At 46.4% G+C, this 14,942-nt stretch overlaps 2 protein-coding genes across 6 annotated transcripts in view; one reads left to right on the forward strand and one right to left on the reverse strand.

The window, feature by feature from the left end:
- The window catches only part of ESRP1 (epithelial splicing regulatory protein 1), a 34,085-nt gene extending 30,620 nt beyond the window's left edge, over positions 1–3,465 (reverse strand). For 2 of the 5 annotated variants that reach the window (XM_030012667.2, XM_030012666.2), the window contains exons 1-3: positions 2,958–3,462; positions 2,623–2,751; positions 1,625–1,738 (exon numbers count right to left, since the gene is read on the reverse strand). In XM_030012667.2, the coding sequence (XP_029868527.1) occupies positions 1,625–1,738; positions 2,623–2,751; positions 2,958–3,089 (375 nt within the window). In that variant the 5' untranslated portion in view covers positions 3,090–3,462. Of the gene's footprint in view, positions 1–1,624; positions 1,739–2,622; positions 2,752–2,957 lie in introns of all 5 variants that reach the window. The other 3 variants (XM_030012668.2, XM_030012665.2, XM_030012669.2) reach the window with 3 other exon arrangements.
- Positions 3,466–8,836: 5,371 nt separating this feature from the next.
- VIRMA (vir like m6A methyltransferase associated) overlaps positions 8,837–14,942 on the forward strand; it is a 28,380-nt gene continuing 22,274 nt past the window's right edge. The window contains exons 1-6 of the mRNA XM_030010878.2: positions 8,837–8,964; positions 12,223–12,338; positions 12,583–12,669; positions 13,073–13,121; positions 13,727–13,895; positions 14,819–14,941. Coding sequence (XP_029866738.1) covers positions 8,902–8,964; positions 12,223–12,338; positions 12,583–12,669; positions 13,073–13,121; positions 13,727–13,895; positions 14,819–14,941 — 607 coding nt within the window. The 5' untranslated portion in view covers positions 8,837–8,901. The remainder of the gene's footprint in view (positions 8,965–12,222; positions 12,339–12,582; positions 12,670–13,072; positions 13,122–13,726; positions 13,896–14,818; position 14,942) is intronic.

Consider the following 14,942-nt stretch of genomic DNA (forward strand, 5'->3'; position numbering starts at 1 on the left):
TTAGGGATCCTGAAGAAAAAAGTTTAGGCTCTAAAACAAGTTCTGCTTCGAGAACATTAGAGCTTATCTTAGCATATGGACAGGTGCATTAGGCAAACGATACTCTTTAAAGACAAATGTAGGAAAATGCAGGTGTGCTTGCCAAGACTTCCTGCTCTAGTTTTAGCATGGCTATTTTTCTTCCTTGATGAGAGATCAAATTCTGTACTTCACTGACATTCAGTTGGAACAGTTGATACCAATTCATTCTCCAAATACTGTGAGCTGCTAGATTGGTTCAGACTGGGCATCTTAAAAGAAATAAATATATTCTCAAGAGCCTACTGATTTCTGTCTGTCTGGATTTTAGTGATTCCCCCAGCCCCATCTGAAGATTAGGGTATGCACCAAAGAACTATTACAGGTCTCATAAGCATCTGGTTTACTTAATCTATAGGCAGCACAGAGCACATTTGAAACGAATAATTCTTAACAAAACAGCAACAAAAGATTTTGATGAAGATTTGATTCCTATCAGTGACCCTGTGATGATATAGAAAAAGGATGCCTATCCCTGACAAACTTATATAATCATAGGAGTTGTCCCTTCTTTTGTCCATGTAATTTAACTGCATGGAAAGACTAACTGTATAAAACACATACCCATTACAAGTGAGAAGAAAGTCTGTTAAAAACACATTTCCACATTTTCTCACATTATACCCTAAGACAAGTTACATATATAGGGACTATCTCTTAACTATCAATCAGGCTTACTGTTTCTCTTCTAAACCTTTAAAGGTATAAATACTTAGAGCACCAACAAGTATTAAAACCAAACTTGTCCAATATCAGTTTTGTAACAGCACAGACTGGCAGCAATGCCCCTTCAAAGATGAAGCAGCAAACTGATGGGCACAGAGATCAGTTGCAAGGAGAGGAGCAGAACAGCTCAGTTAGAGCAATGCATGTTCATAGCAAACCACAAAATGAGTTGTTATTAATATTGAAGCAGTTATTTCAGGACTAAAGACCTGGCATATTGCTGCAACCCTATCACTAATGAAAAGTAGGCAGGTCCTCATAACACTGTTAGTGATTTGGCAACTCTGAAGTTATAGAAAACTCTAGACTATGGGACTAGTCATCACTTACAGCCTGCCTCAAACTACTGTTCAGCTCCTTACAAATACAAGCACCGCCCTCGGAGCATCAACTGAATACACAAGGATTGAAAGTTGCCGAAGCTAAAGGTTAATGTAAAATTTCAGAAGAGAGTTTATGATTAAGGTGGTTAACTATTTGGTAACACTTCCAAATTCGCACTTGTTAACCCATTGTAGCTCCTACAGCTGTAGGAGCTACAAGTACTCTGTCAATGCATTGCTCCTTTCTCAAACACTTAACTCCAGAAAAAATCTTTCTCCTGATTTACCTTAAAAAGGCATCTCAGGGCTACATAAGCACAGGGCATTGTCTATGCCTTCCACATGGACAGGCTCTTTAGTCTGGTAAGCATATTAACACGAGTGATGTTTGTGCTACAGTTGCGTGGAGGCACCCTCATAGTAAAGAGAAGTTGATCAGTTTTGCAAGAAATCATATAAAGCACACTAAGAGTCAAACTTAAGCTACAGCTACATACCTTTTTGGAAGCTTCAGGGTGCAGAACCTGCCTGATGTGCAACTGTCCATCAGTACAGAAACAGAAGGAAGTACCTACACCGATGTTCAGCTCATTGCTCACGGACTGATTAAACTGAAAGCAGGAACAACAAAAAAAACCATACATGTAAAAAAGATCAGGGTGGCTGCACTAGGCAGCATCATCAGTTGGTAACATGTTATTCCTGAGCAGCAGGAACGTGGAGCTGGAGTTCCTTTCTGTATAAGCCTAGTCCTTCACTTCTGTAGATCCATTTCTTACTAGCTAAGCATATAACTTTCATGATAACTATCTTCACAAGGAAATTGCCCCTTCCCCCCCCCTTCTAATGAGATGTGGCCACACAGACCATCCACATCACAGAATAAAAACCCCAACCTTTTCTAGGAGCATTTGCAAGAGCACTGCAAGGAGATGTAAAGCTGGTTGCGGAGAGCTGAGGGAGTGCCAGGGCAGAAGAGTCTTTCAGACAGGGCACTCAAGCATGTTGGAAAGGAGGCAGGCTTTCAGCCCTACCCTCAGTGGGAATCACGCACACCTCCCTGTTTATCTAGGGCCTTCAGCACCGTCTCCTTCTCAGGACTGATGAGCCACCACAAGCCTTAACAGGGCCTGCCACCACCCAGCCTTTTCAGCAGGCACCTAAACTTGGCCTCTTCCAGCACTGATTAGGGCTCACTCTCAGCTGAGATTCAGGGTCCAGCATGGCAGAAGACCAGGGCAGGGGGATGCTTGACCCTGACCTTCCTCTCTTGGGGTTCGGTCCCTCCCAATGTGAATAAGCAAAAGGCAAGGGAGAAACGCCCACAAAGCCCACCACAGACCAGGCTGCCTGGCTCACACGTGTCTGTGGTGCCCCTGTGCCAGGCTCCACTGCCCCAGTGGTGGAGGGGATAAATGGATGATAACACTGCCTCTACCCCACCGGGGAGCCCCCGAGACAGACCAGCACCCAGCAGCCAGTTACGGGGCATCACCTGTCTCAATGCCTGCTCCAGCGGTGGAGCCAGCGCCAGGCTCTCCACATCCACCTGGGTGGTCTCCTGGCACTCAGCCGTCAGCTCCGGGTGGTCAGGCCGGACCAGCACGTCATGTAGGTGCCCCAGCTCCAGAGAAAGCAGAGGAGGGGTGAGTCAGCTCCCCGGGCTGGAGGTCCCCACCTGCAGCACCGGCCCCTGCCCTCCACCAGAGCCGGCTCCAGCCTGAGGCACCCACTGCCAGTCCAGCGCTGGGGCCACCCTGCCTGTACCCAGCACGGTGGGGGCCAAGGGGAGCAGCAGGTCGGGGTGCTCCCCACTAGGGGGGAAAATACCTCCTTACTCCTCAGGTCGACCACTTTCCACAGGAGCTGGAGCAGCTCTCGCTCATCCGAGCCCAGCCTTGCCCCGTTGGTGCCCGCCGTGGTCACGAAGAGGATCACCAGGTAGTCGGGAGACGCCGTCATGGTGCCACTGAGCCAGCGGAAAGGATAAAAAGGGGAGGGAGAAGGGAAAAAAAAAAAAAAAGAAAAAAAAAAGAGCGAGCGAGAAAAAGGGGGAAAGAAAGGGGGGGAGGGGGGAGAGAAGAGGCCAGAAACTTTCCCTGCCCGAGGCGCTTCCAAGCGAGACCCAAGCGGCGGAGCCCCCACCTGCAGCCTCGCTCCCCGAGGACCTGGCGCGGGGGAGGCGCAGGCTATTCCCCCCCCTTTTCCCCCGGGGCGGGTGGCGGCCGCTCCCACGCCGGCTGCACCCCTGGGAAGCGCGCAATGGCTGCGGGCTTTTCTGCGCGGGGCCGCGGCCCTACCTGCCCACCCCCGCCCCACGTGGTGCAGGTAGCACACACCTGGCGCCGCCCGCCCATTGGCCCCGCTGAGCGGGGACGTGGCAAGCGCGGGGCGGGCGGGCGGGGGTCTGCGATTGCGGGCGGGGCGCCCAGCGCGGGGCCGGGACTGCGGGCGGGGTGCGGGGGGGGGGGGCAGCGGCGGACGAGCTGTCCGCAGCCGCTCCGGGCCTGCGAGGAGCCCGAACGCGCGCCGACGGCGGCCCGGACCCTGCCGGGCTGCGCCTCCCGCCGTCGGGGCGCGCTGCCCGGGAAGGTGCGACTGCTCTCCGACGGGGCGGCGGAGGGGAGCGGGAGCGGGAGCGGGCCCGGGCGGGGCCGCCCGCTCCTGCCGGGACATGTGCCCGCTCCCGCGTCGCCGGGCAGCCCGCGGCCACCTCGGCCTGGACGGAAGGGGAGGGGAGACAACCACGCCGCCCGCGGCCGCCCCGACGGGTCTCCGCCCTCGGCCGCCGGGGCCGGGCCGTGCCAGGGGGCACGGGGGCGGCGTGCGGGCCGGGCGCCGCTGGGAGCGGCTTCCGCCGAGGGGGCCGGGCGGGCTCAGGGCGGCGGAGCCTCTGCCTCGGCTGTGCTGCAGGCAGCGGCGTGGCCGCGTCTGCACCGCCCTGGCACGGCGGGTCTGGTCGCGCGTGAGGAGCTGGGCGGTTGGGGTGTCGCAGCCTTCCCGCGGTGAGCTGTGGCGGTTTTGGTCCTCGTGGCAGCAACCCCGCTTCTGGTGATCTTTGTCGCGCCGTGAAATTTATGTTTTAAACGCGTATTGCTCAAAACCTGGGGTTTTTTTCAGGACAAATAACTGAAAAGGTCGCCGAATGTAGGGTAAACAAGTAACACCAACTTTCCCCGAGGAAGTCTTGTAGTACACCCGGTTCTTTAAGAGCCCGGTTGTGTATTTCCGACTTCATCGTGATGCTGCTTCTCTAAATTTTCACTGAGATGATGGTGCACGTGATGCTCTTCTTCATCGCCATTCCTTGCGCTGGTGCCGGTTCACAGCTTGCGCCATCTTTTACTAACGCGTACACTTTTGTCTGTTTGGCAGGAAGGGAGAGGATGTGCTGCACAAGCGCTGGGGGTCCCGTCAGCCACTGACTAGTCCACACAGTGCCCAGGACCCTTGTCCTGCCCTGCCGCAGTCCGGTGCAGCGTGGTTCTCCTTGCAGGGACTGCCACCAAATTCCTGCTTGATAGTTTATGTGCTTCCACAGATAGCCTTTGCGTGAGGGAGGGTGGCTGGTGTAATTTTCTCCCTTTTTGGTATAAGATTTCGAAAATGGCACTCACTGATAGCAGATGATCTTTAAGGTCCCTTCCAACCCAAACCGTTCTATGATTCTATACTGCAATTTGAGGGGTAAAATTAATTCCTCCAGTTTTTAAAAGCAGTAGCTGAAATTGGCCACGTGAATCCGGCATCAGGAAACACCCAAGCTAATCATGCCCCTTTTGTCAGAGGGTTAGAGTGCCTGGTTTTCTTTGTGCGTTTGTCTTCCGACTTTCTGATGTGTTGAGTAAATCATACGTGAAGCGGAGCGCTGGGGTGTGTGTCCTCAGCGGTGGCTGCAGCTGATCTGTACTCAGCATCTGAGGAGCGGGGTTGGTCCTCACACAGGGAGTTTGCTTTGTGACCTTTGCCTAGCCTGCAGCGGAAGGATTCAATGGCACAGAGAATTTCTTTGCACAGATTCCCTTTCAGGTCTTAGTTTAGTGCAACTTGTTCTTAAAAAAACCTTCATACTTCAGTAAAAAAGTCCAGAAGTACATTTCTGAAATGACTTCACATTGGAGCATGCCAGATAGATAGTGCTTGCTTGGTTAGCTGGTCGTCTTTCAGTGAAACTTAACTATCCATTCTAGATGGTTTCCTTCCCAATGCCTGCTTGGCTTTTGAGATGCAGCCCTTGCCTTTGTGAGAACAATTTTTGGATGGATACCTGTTCCTTTACTTGTGATTTGTTGTGTTCTGGCTTACGCATTTCTTTTTTTCTTCCCTCTTATGCCTTATTGTCTCGTCCCATCTTGTCTCTTTCCATCTAGGAGCATCAGACTCCCCAGCCTATTGCTATAGCAGGCTGCCATTACATATAGTAACCCCTTTCAAAGGTTAAGCTGTACCCTAAATGTATTTTTAATTCCCATAAAACCCTTTTGGGTTCTTGATTAATCTGTGTTTTATTTATTTATTTTGGAAGCCACTTGCTACTAACTGCTACTGTAGTGCCATTACCCTTTATTTTTCTCTTTCTTGGGTAACACATTCCCTAAAATGCCTGTTTTCCAGCCACAGTTCCCATTCCACCCTCTTTCTTTCATGCCAGCAGTATCTGGTCTGACAACATGCACCAGTTGTTCAGGTTCCTGTGTTGTGTTGCCCAGGCTCCTGGCGTTTGTGTACTCCCACTCCAGTTGCTTCTCCCTGGCTGTTCATTATCCCTGGGCCTGGTTAAGCATAGTCTTTGCATGAAGTGTCACCGTCCAGATGACATCAGTGTTGTTACCTACAGGAATGTACTAGGGCACTTTGGGGCATGACGACCTCTCAAGGCTCCTCCCAGCACCTTGTAGCTGTATTTCTCTCCTCTGATATTCCTTCTCTTTCCCGCCTGCTGTCTGTCTGTCTAATTTCCAGCCCCTTTGCTAATCTCAGTGTAACTGTTTCTCTGTCTTTTTTGTATTAGTTCTGGTTTCCCGCCATGCGTCCTTTCATGCCACTTTCTGTTTCAGCACATTTCTGAAACTACTCACACCTTCCTTCGTGCCAAGGGGCTGGCATTAATACCACCCCCTGACCACGGCAAGAGACCTACGTGCCCTCTTATTTACTTCCCCCGTGTTCCTGAAGTTTCCTCCTCTCACCCATTGACCCCCTTCCTCCCCGTTTATTTTGAACAAACCTGTGACATTGCACATCTTGCTGTCTCCAGGTTTTTCCTGCGAGTTCTGCGTCTCCCACCCTGCTTTATTCCTCTATAGGAGGGTCTTCAATTCACTGCAATACCACCTGCAACTGTTACCCTTTCCCGTGCAGACCTTCGGTCTGTGCCAGGTCTCCCACCTGTATCACTCTTCCCCATCAGTGCTCATGTTTTCTTTCAGAATATCAACTTTTTCCTACAGGAATGGGAAAATCGGCAGAGCTGTATTGTTTTGTTGGAATGTGTCAATGGTTACCACCAACTGTTTTTTTAATCCCTATAAGATCATTGCTGCTGCTAACCAAATTGTGTTTTCTCCACTTTCATCAGTCAATAAATAACTCTCTACCAATACCCAAATCATTCCCTGAAATCATGCAACTGGGTGTGACGTTCAAACACTGCTCCTTTACCTTGCAGCAAAGAAATGCCACTGACTTGTAAACCCAGCCATGTGCTGAGATCAATGACATTACACTCAGAGCCATCTGAATTGAATCCTGCAAAGCTGATTCTTCTCACATCCAGAGCCATAGCTGTTATGGGCAGCAAGGGAGTCACTGTGGATAAAAACGCAGGGCTGGAATTCCCCTGCCAGTTACAGAAACTACTCGTGCTAGCTGACCTGGTTGCAATACTGTTCCAGGCTGTCCCAGGAGAAAAGCCATCTGACTGGGACTGTGCTCCTCCAGCACAATGGTATGCATGACAATGCCCATGTTTGGAGTAGATCTGCAAAGCTACTTTCGCATAGAAGTCTCCAAAGAGCCCATAAACATAACCAAAATAAGCCATGGCAAGTGTCACTAGCAGCTGTAAGGCATTGTGCTACTTTAGCAAAATACATATAAAGATTTTTGTTTTCCTACATAAAAAAATTATATTAAACTCCAGGAGTTTAGATCTCTTTATCCATCAGGACAAGAGAGGGTCCCCACTCGGGACAAGAATGAAGGTTGGCAAATCTGCCAGCATGGCCAAGGAGGCCCCTTGATTCTCAAATTCTGAAATGTTTCTGTGAAGGGATTTGCAGTATTTTAACTGTAGCTGTTGAAATAGTATGAGGAGGCAGTACCATGTTTTCAGTGGATTCGGAAGCAATTCCAGTCGATGAGTCTCCCTGCACTGCCACAAAACACCTCTTCAGGTGTGCCAATAAAACTGGTTGCGGAACTACGCGTTGTGGCCCAGCTCCCCAACATGTGGCGTGGGGAGAGGAACTTCCTGAACTAGTTTCACCACTGAAAATGGATATATCGAACCACAGCCTTGTTTAAACTGATGCAACGTTTTCACATGAAGTCCAACCTAGAGGACTGCCAGTCCTGGTGCAAGTGAAACTGTGGAGCGCTGAGAGAGCAGCAAGCTTAGCTAACAAAAAAAAAAAGGGACTCGCCAATTCCTGGTGTGCACACAAACTAGCTTATTTCATTAAGAAGCTGTTCCAGAAACAAGACGCAGATAATAAGGTGTAATTATCACCGTTAAGGAAAGTGCAGGTATGTGGCTGAGGCTCCAGTCAGCAGTTCAGAGACAATACGCATCCTTCTCTAGTCTTCCTCTAAAGGCACATGGCGCAGTTTTGGTGTTACAGATGTAGAACTTGTACACAAAACTTGTGTAACCACACACTGCTTGCGTAAGATCAATTCCACATCATTCTCCCGGGCACGGGCTGACTTCGGCTTCTTGGCGTCCCTAATGTGCATGCAACTTAGTTGCTGTTGCAGAAGGGCATTGGATGCTAAACAAGAACCTCAGGAGCTGCGGAAAAGTTACAAGGAATTGTTCTACACGTACTTGTGAGATGCTACGATTTCTTACATCCGCAGAGGGTTAGTTTTAAATGCAGAAAGGCTGCAAAGGAAATTTCTCAAGCAGGACTGAATTTAGTCAGCGCTGAGCCGGAGCTGAATCTTGTGAAACCAAGCAGAAGCAAGGCTTGGAGCGGTCTGCAGTGGCGCCCGGCCAAATTCAGGGCGATGCACGCCGAGCTGGGTCTCTGGAGAGCGGGGGCACCGCCCGAGGGCACCAGCCCCCTGCTCACAAGCTCAACCTCCAGGCACGAGTGCCGCGGCGGCGACCCGGCTCCCGCCGCCGACCCGCAGCTCTCCCTCCGCTGCCTCCGGCGGGCAGCCACCGCTGAGGGGAAAGCCCGCCCGGCCTCCCCGCTCTCCGTCCCCCAGCCTTTGCCCTGCTCCAGTACACTCGGCAGCGCCACGAGTGACCCCGCACCTCTCCCGGGCTGGGGAGCAGTGGGGGCGGCAGGTCTGCGGCCTCGCCCGCCGGGAGCGCCGCGCCGCAGACCACGGCCACGGCCGCCGCCGCCACGGGCCCCGCCTCTGCCTCCCTCACGGCGCTGAGGGCGGTGGCTCCCACGCGGGCGGGGCAACGGTCGCCGCCCGCCTCGCCTCGCCTCGCCTCGCCCCGCCCCGTTGCCGCAGCCCCGCCCGCCCCCGGACACGGCGGCGGCCCGGAAGCGGTCGCGCTGCCGCCCGGAAGCTCTTCCCCCTCGGCCGAGCCAAGATGGCGGTGGACACCGCAACCGAGCTGCTATTTTTAGACACGTTCAAGCACCAGAGCGCGGAGGTAACGCGGCGGGGGCGTTGGGGTCGTCGCTTCCCCCCTCGTCTTCCTTCTTCCCGGCTGCTGCCGGCGGCCTCCTGCCCGCCCCGGGGCCTCCCCGGGCCGCGGCGGCTGCGGGGCACGGGGCGCCGCTGGGGCGAGCGGGGCTGGTGTAGGCCCCGGCGGTGGCAGGGGGCTGAGGGAGGGTACGGCGGTGGGAGAGGAGCGAAGATTTAGAGGTAACGGGGAGGAGAGGCTAGTGGGAAACAACGAGGGTAAAACCGATTTGAGAAGGCCTTCAGGGAGGAGGTCGGGGAGAGGGCCATACCCGGCCACTGGTGAGATGCCTAATGCTTTTCTGTAGCTGCTGAGGAGGAGGGGCATTTGTGTGTATGTGAGATATTTCCTTAGGTTTATGCAGCCTGCATGCGTCGTGTACAAAAGGAATATTTCAGACTTGCTTTAGCAGTGGGAGATCGTGCAAATATTCTGTTTCGAGGCTGCTGGATCCTGAGCATCCTTGAAGCTGCTTGTGTTGCAGCAGGTTTGCCCAGGGTTCAGTCCATTGTACTGTTCAGGGACGAAGAAGGGGACCATCGGCGAAAATGAAAAGTGTAGTGTAACGTGAGAAGGATGTTACGGAATCATGGTATATCTCAACTATGTTCGTAGACAGGCATTAAGGAAAAAAAATTAAGTATTTTGAGGTGATGCTGCAATTAAAAACAAACAGGAAGTTATTCTGGAGTCCTTTCTAGCTGCCAGGATCAGAGACCCACGTGTATTTTTCATTCTACTATTTAAGACAGTATTGGGCAGGAGATGCTAGCCACTCCTGTTCCTCTCCAGGGCAGTATGTTCTCTTATTCAACGTTTTTAATTGTGTATAATGCTTTCTGGCACTTTCTTTCTTGCCAGTGATGTTTTCCAAACTTAAACCATACTGAATTTTTATTAAATAAAAAACCAAAATGTGTTTTACATGTTGCAGAAAAGCCTTCTTTATGTTATCCTAATTCTTCAGCTAAATGGATCATGAGTCTTGCCTTGGAACTTGCAGTTCTTGTAAAGTACTGCTGAGTTTTGTAATAAAATTATTTATTTGGCTTAGCTATGGAGTTTAACACGTGTTGAGCAGTTCTAATGTACGGGTTTTTTTCTTAATGTTTTGGAGGGAAAGTGGATTGGATTCACTTGCCATCCTGATAATATTGATGTGTGGCTGTCAGGGCATAATCCCATATAATTTAAGCAGGAATTTGTCTTTCTTTGGACAGTGCTGCTGGGGATGCAGCCTCCTCAGCAGCAGCCCTCCCTTCGGAAATCTGAGTCTCCCACATGACACTACACCATTTTAAAGGCAAAGCAACTCACTCCTTGCAGGCTACAGTCACCTCGTTGCTGCGCTCCCTGTCATAGCGGGGTTCCTTTTGTTCTACCATCCTGCTTGTAATGCATCAGCCCTCAGGGCACGATGTTGTATTTGTGTGCTAAAGGATGTATGCATAGATTTCTTATTAAATGACAGTAATATGTGCCCAAAAGCACACACTTAAGTATTATTTAAAAAACTTTACTTGTGACTATTTCTTTGTTTATTAGTTTTCTAAAAATCTGAGTACTTTCTTGCCTTATGCTGGTAATTTTGGGGTTTCTTTTGCTTTCTGATTGTGATGAAAGTTTGTCTGTTTAACCCGAGCTGGCAACTAAGCACCACACAGATGCTTGCTCGCTGCCCCCGCCCCGCAGTGGGATGGGGGAGAGAATTGGGAAAAAAAAAAAAAAAGTAAAACTCATGGGTTGAGATAAAGACAGTTTAATAGGACAGAAAAGGAAGAAAATAATAATACTGGTTGTAATAATAATAATGATAATAATAACAACAATAAAAGAATTAGAATATACAAAACAAGTGATGGACAATGCAATTGTTCACCACCCACTGACCGATGCCCAGCTGGTTCCTGAGCAGCGGCCCCCGGCCAGCTTTCCCCCCTGTTTATATACTAGGCATGACATCACATGGTATGGAATATTCCTCTGGCCAGTTTGGGTCAGTTGTCCTGGCTGTGTCCCCTCCCAACTTCTTGTGCCCCTCCAGCCTTCTTGCTGGCTGGGCATGAGAAACTGAAAAGTCCTTGACTTAGTATAAACACTGCTTAGCACCAGCTGAGAACATCAGTGTGTTATCAACTTTCTTCTCATACTAAATCCAAAACACAGCACTGTACCAGCTACTAGGAAGAAAATTAACTCTATCCTTGCTGAAACCATGACAAAGTTATATGACTTTTGATTGCAGATCAATTTGTTTTTTAATTTTCAGTTTTTATTTATGTTGGTAGACATTTAGGTCAGTTGTTTGGTTTTGTTTGTTTTGGTTTTTTTTGCTAGTGCAGTCTTTGCTAATCCAATTTGCTAATTGGAAACATTCAGTGAGAAATGTGATTCTGAGCTTCTGTTCAAGAAAATTTTTATATGCTTACAGTTGGACATACAGTTGATCTATGTTCACTATTTTGTGAGTGTATATACCATAGAGGTGATGTATAAATATAATAAGACCTAATATAGTGAATCTAGTGAGAGGAGAGTTTTAGCATTAATTTGGTGGCTGCTACATGGGAAGTCACTGTGACTTTATGATTACTTCCTAGTTTGCTCAAGCATCTTTTAGGAGTGCTGAAGCATAGCATTTCTTTATACTTGCTATTTCTGTGTTGTAGACAGAAATGTTATTTGCAAGTGGTTTTCAGATGTTGTTGCAAAATTGGATAAATAAGCATCCTATGGAATTTTTGTACAGGTCTAGCAAAGCATTTATAGTATCGTTATTATTTCTAATATTACATTTGAAATATAACATTTGCTAGTGTTTAAAATTAAAACACACATTTTCTTTTTTCTTTAGTTATAAACTTGATATGTTTTAATAAAACGGAACTATATACTCAGTTTTTCTTTAATAATTTAAGTTCTAGTTTTTGCCCTTACCAACATACCTTCTGCTAGAGAAAAACTTGTTGCTGTTTAAAAGATTCTTGCAAATAAAGGGAACTAATGGTGTAAATAAACCAGTAACACTTTCTGTGAAAAAGTGTTAAAATATATGAAAAGTGCCAGAAGAAAAAAATCTTTTAATTTAATAGTGTTTAACATTTTACATAATCAAATTTTGTAATTGTTAGGATTGCAACCTTAATTTGGTTAATAAAGAATATGAGTACATTATGTTGTTTCCATTTTACATTACTTAGACTTTCTTTTTTTTCTGTTTTGTAGCAAAGTACCAATATAGATGTAGTTCGTTTTCCATGCGTGGTTTACATAAATGAAGTACGTGTCATTCCTCCAGGAGTGAGAGCTCACACAAGCTTGCCTGACAATAGGGCTTATGGGTAAGTGAAAGATGCTGCGTGTCTGATTTAGGAACACCTTCCTGTTATTTTTGTCTTGAACTTGTATATCTCAATAGAACCTCCCATATAAAAAGGTAAAATGTATTTATGTGTCTGCTGAACTTGTAATTATTTTGGGGAATTATTTAAACAGTATAATTTAAAGTTTTTTTTCCCTTGTTAGTCCTACCTACTCTGATAAGGAGCTCAAAGGGTTTAATTTTTACTTTTGTTCTCTTTCCAGGGAGACATCCCCGCATACCTTTCAACTGGACTTGTTTTTCAACAATGTCAGCAAGCCAAGTGCCCCTGTTTTTGATAGGCTGGGGAGGTAAGTACTTTGAAGATTTGTGCGTGACTTCATTATCTACCGTTTCTTCTTGAGAATTTTTTAGTGCAGAAAATGCACAATAGAAAATCCATATCTCCCATGATTTTCATGTTTGGTCTGGTTTTTGCTAGTTGTGTTCTTGCCCTTTCCCTCCAATCTGTGTGGGAGGACAGAGGTTCATGCTTAAAAGAAGAGAAGATTCTGTTATTTTTAAACTTACAGAGCCCATATATATTAATGAAAAGTATTTTGTAGAAATAAGTGATTTTGCTCTCATGTTTTTAAGAGCATGTATTTGTTTGGTGTTTTATTATTGGCTTATGTGTTTAGTACTGCTGTGTTTCATTTCTATAAACATGCTTTACATTAATGAAAAAATAACTTTGTATATTTTACTTAACAGCCTTGAATATGATGAAAATACTTCAATTATTTTCAGACCCAATGCAAAGGTAATGCAATATGATTTAAACCTCCTTTTCTCTATGTCATTTAGGTATAAATGTGGTTGCGTGTGGTGCATTAGCACTGTGTAAAACATTTATTGTTTAAGATCTTATTCTAAAACCTGCCTGTAGTTCAGATACTCATTACTTTAGAGTCTGCATCTATAATGGCATAAGTTGTAGAAAATTTGATTGCTTGACAGTTCCTATGGAGATTAGCAAAAGAACTACCCACTAAGGAGCAAAGATGAATCAGAACATTGTGGCTGCAGGCTACAGCTAAGCACATAATTTTCAGTTCTGTTTGGGTTTATTTCATTCAGATCAGTATTTGTGTGACCAACAGTAAAGTTTTTTTTCATTAATAGCCTGTAGTACATTAAGCAATATATTGCAAGGAATTCAATGCTTTTAGAGGAAGATTATTTATTTGTTGTAATGGTTGATATATTTAAAGTTTTCTCAGTTTTCAAAATGAGGGGTAAAGAGCTACTTTAATGTTCAGTTCTCCTTTCTTGCTTTTCTGCAGATACTGATAGAGTGATATTAAATAACTTTTCTGAAGTTGTCTTGTGTTGTTTTTAAGTGCTTTTTCTTTTTTAACAAAACAGGTCAACACGGATGGATTAGTTCTGAGAGGGTGGTACAACTGTCTGACTTTGGCCATATATGGCTCAGTTGACAGGGTAATAAGTCATGAGAGAGAGTCACCTCCTCCACCCCCACCTCCACCACCACCTCCCCAGCAGCAGCCTGGTTTAAAAAGAAACCCGAAACATGGTAAGCCTTGTGAGAAGACATAGATTTTTTTTTTTATAAAATCAACATTATAGTATCCCATCTGAAAAAACGCCAATTCTTTCACATTTTAGATTTCAGTGGCTTTATTTTTCTAGCTTTATGTCTTTGTCCTTTAGTTTTGTATTTTCTTTTAGATTTGTATTGAATGGTTTTAAGTAGATTCTTGTCTAATGCTTTTTTGAGACTGGGATACTTCATCTATTGCTAATTACTTAGGATGGTCAAAATGCAGTTTAATTTGCGTGAACGCATTAAAATTTAGATGATTGAAATCTCAAAAAAAAGTGATTAGAATAGTGTTAAAATCATAACAAGAAAATTTGACAGTCATAATTAGCTTTCCTTTTGTGACTTGTATGTAAAGTACTTTACAGAAGAGTGTTTGCTTTGCATTGCTGTTAGAGTGTCCACGAATAGAATCCATGATCAAGTTTCGGCTTCAATTTTGGTTTTCGATTTAAAATTAGAACTGTCTTGTTCAAGGTACAGCTATTGGGCTGCAAAATTTGAATACTCTGTGTAGTAAAAAACAGTCCTAAACTGTAAAAACCAGTTGATTAAAATGTAAACTTCCTTTTAAAAAGTAACTCAGATATTATTGGTAGAGTTTACAATATTGCTAGTGTCAAAGGCAAAAATGGCAATTACCCATGTTAATTTTAACCCAGTATTAAAAAACTATGAGTAGAGTTAATAAGCTTGCTTATTGATGTAGTTCTTGTTTACATCAAAAGTGACTTCAGAAAACTGCCTGACATACTGCAGATGCAGAATACAGATTAAGTAACAGCTGGGAAATGAAGGTGTTCCCTAGTTACAACTAGCACTGAAAAACTAAAATTTTCTGCTTCTATTCCTGCGATTCCATTAAATGCAAGTTTTTATTTTCACAATAAATATAGTTGATGGAGAGAAAGAAGACCAGTTCAATGGCAGCCCTCCAAGACCACAACCTAGGGGACCAAGGACACCTCCAGGCCCTCCTCCTCCTGATGATGATGAGGATGAACCTATGCCAGTGTCAGG

The sequence above is a fragment of the Aquila chrysaetos genome, chromosome 4, assembly GCF_900496995.4.
Source record: "Aquila chrysaetos chrysaetos chromosome 4, bAquChr1.4, whole genome shotgun sequence".
In the NCBI taxonomy this organism is placed as follows: Eukaryota; Metazoa; Chordata; class Aves; order Accipitriformes; family Accipitridae; genus Aquila; species Aquila chrysaetos.